The 1,742-nt window shown below is 40.4% G+C and overlaps 1 protein-coding gene across 3 annotated transcripts in view; it reads right to left on the reverse strand.

The window, feature by feature from the left end:
* Positions 1-292: 292 nt before the first annotated feature.
* The window catches only part of LOC101849119, a 5,982-nt gene continuing 4,532 nt past the window's right edge, over positions 293-1,742 (reverse strand). For all 3 annotated transcript variants that reach the window (XM_035968848.1, XM_005094899.2, XM_005094898.3), the window contains one exon: positions 293-1,482. In XM_035968848.1, coding sequence (XP_035824741.1) covers positions 889-1,437 — 549 coding nt within the window. In that variant the 5' untranslated portion in view covers positions 1,438-1,482 and the 3' untranslated portion in view covers positions 293-888. The remainder of the gene's footprint in view (positions 1,483-1,742) is intronic.

Genomic DNA, 1,742 nt, shown 5'->3' on the forward strand with positions numbered 1-1,742 from the left:
CACACACACACACACACACAAAAGCATTTAAAGTATTTGATCAGGTATGCCCCTGGACTCGCTCAAAATTTTCCAATCTCTAACAATAACGGCGCCTATTCTCATTATGTACGGCATAATATAATAATATGTTCTGACAAGACGATTTCAGGAATTCCAGGAATGTACAGGTTTGATGGATGTAACCAGATTGTGCGGATATTTCAGTACCGTACCCTTGAATTGTACACATTGCTTGCACCTTCAGTACTTTCCTTTGAATCAAGAAAAGATTGTTTTCGCACTTTCCTGCTTTTTTTACCATTTTTTAAATGCACCCAGTTCTATCCAATTCTTTGGCAATGTTTTAGATGTTTTGTTCTGGGCCCATAATCATGTAAGTACTGAGTCCGGTATAAGATGTGGGTTTTTTGTGTTTTGTTTTTTCTCTTTCAAAATAGCTACTAACCTTAATTTAAGATACCAATATTCAGGCAGAGCCTAAACACGCACAGAAAAGAGAAGAAAGTCTATGTTCATCACCATAACGGTTAAGTAATGTTTTAGCCTACTTTACAAAGTAATTAATTTTTTTAAAGCTGTTTCCGTATCTTCTTATTTTCCTTCCAATTTTCCCCCACAACGGTAGGCTAGTATATTGAAAAGTACTATTAATGTCAGTAGAAAATAATCCTAGATTCCTTTTGGTAACCATAAACCCAATTCATTTATTACAAAAGTAATAGACTTCTTAATACTGTAAATGAATCTTTTCTCCTCTGTTATATCTAATAATGATTCAATTTCAAACATATCTAAATACATAATAATATAATATGAGTTGTTTTAAGTAAGAGCCAATGAAATGAATAATACGAGATAGGCTACCTAGCAGAAGACACTGTGACATCACTTTCGGTGCCATACGTGAACCACATATCCCTGAGTGAATAGATGAGAGATGAAGCACATGTAGAAACAGTCCATGAGGAAAACGAAGAGAATGTAAAAATTCTGCCAGACGATATCCTGGAGATACGGCTCAAACTTCCAGTCGCTTGGGACGACATAAACGTGAAGCACTTCCATGAAGAATGTGCTAAGCAACACGAACAGGGTCAGTTCAGAATACAGGTTTGATGATGTCCACACCAAGCCTGTTTGCGCCAGCAGCACAGCGAGAGAAGCCAGGAAAAGAAAGGTGCTGTTTACTATACCTCCAGATTTGGCGCCAAATAGGGATGAGATGCTTCGAGGGTTCACCCAGGCTGCGATAGAGAGAATGTTTAGGACCACTGCTAGGATGGCGAGGTACATGAGATTGGGGTTGAACGAGTTCCTGTCACGTGGTGGGAGGCTGCTGACGGCGATGACGGCCATGTTACCAAGGACGCGAGGCATGTAGATACCGCCCCAAACCATTAGGTTGTCTTTCCGGGTCATGGTTGGATGGGACATTTTGGATCAGCTGAGAGTGATGGTAGTGAGGGGAGGGGCAGCTTTCTGAGGATATGAACAAAAAACGTAAGTGATTTTAAGCCCACGTCGACAAAATTTCGATAATTAAAGAGACAGGCGTCCGACCCTTCCAGTCAGGGCTAACCTGAACAGATACAATATCCCAGCAGAAAGCCCGAGATACTCGATAAAACTCCCCTCTCGGCAATTGAACGGGTATTTTCTGCCTAACCGCTACACAATAATACCGGTTGACTGAGGCAGTACACATAGTGTATAATACTGACAGTATTGAGAGATACAAA

The sequence above is a fragment of the Aplysia californica genome, unplaced genomic scaffold (assembly GCF_000002075.1).
Source record: "Aplysia californica isolate F4 #8 unplaced genomic scaffold, AplCal3.0 scaffold00091, whole genome shotgun sequence".
NCBI classification, from domain to species: domain Eukaryota; kingdom Metazoa; phylum Mollusca; class Gastropoda; order Aplysiida; family Aplysiidae; genus Aplysia; species Aplysia californica.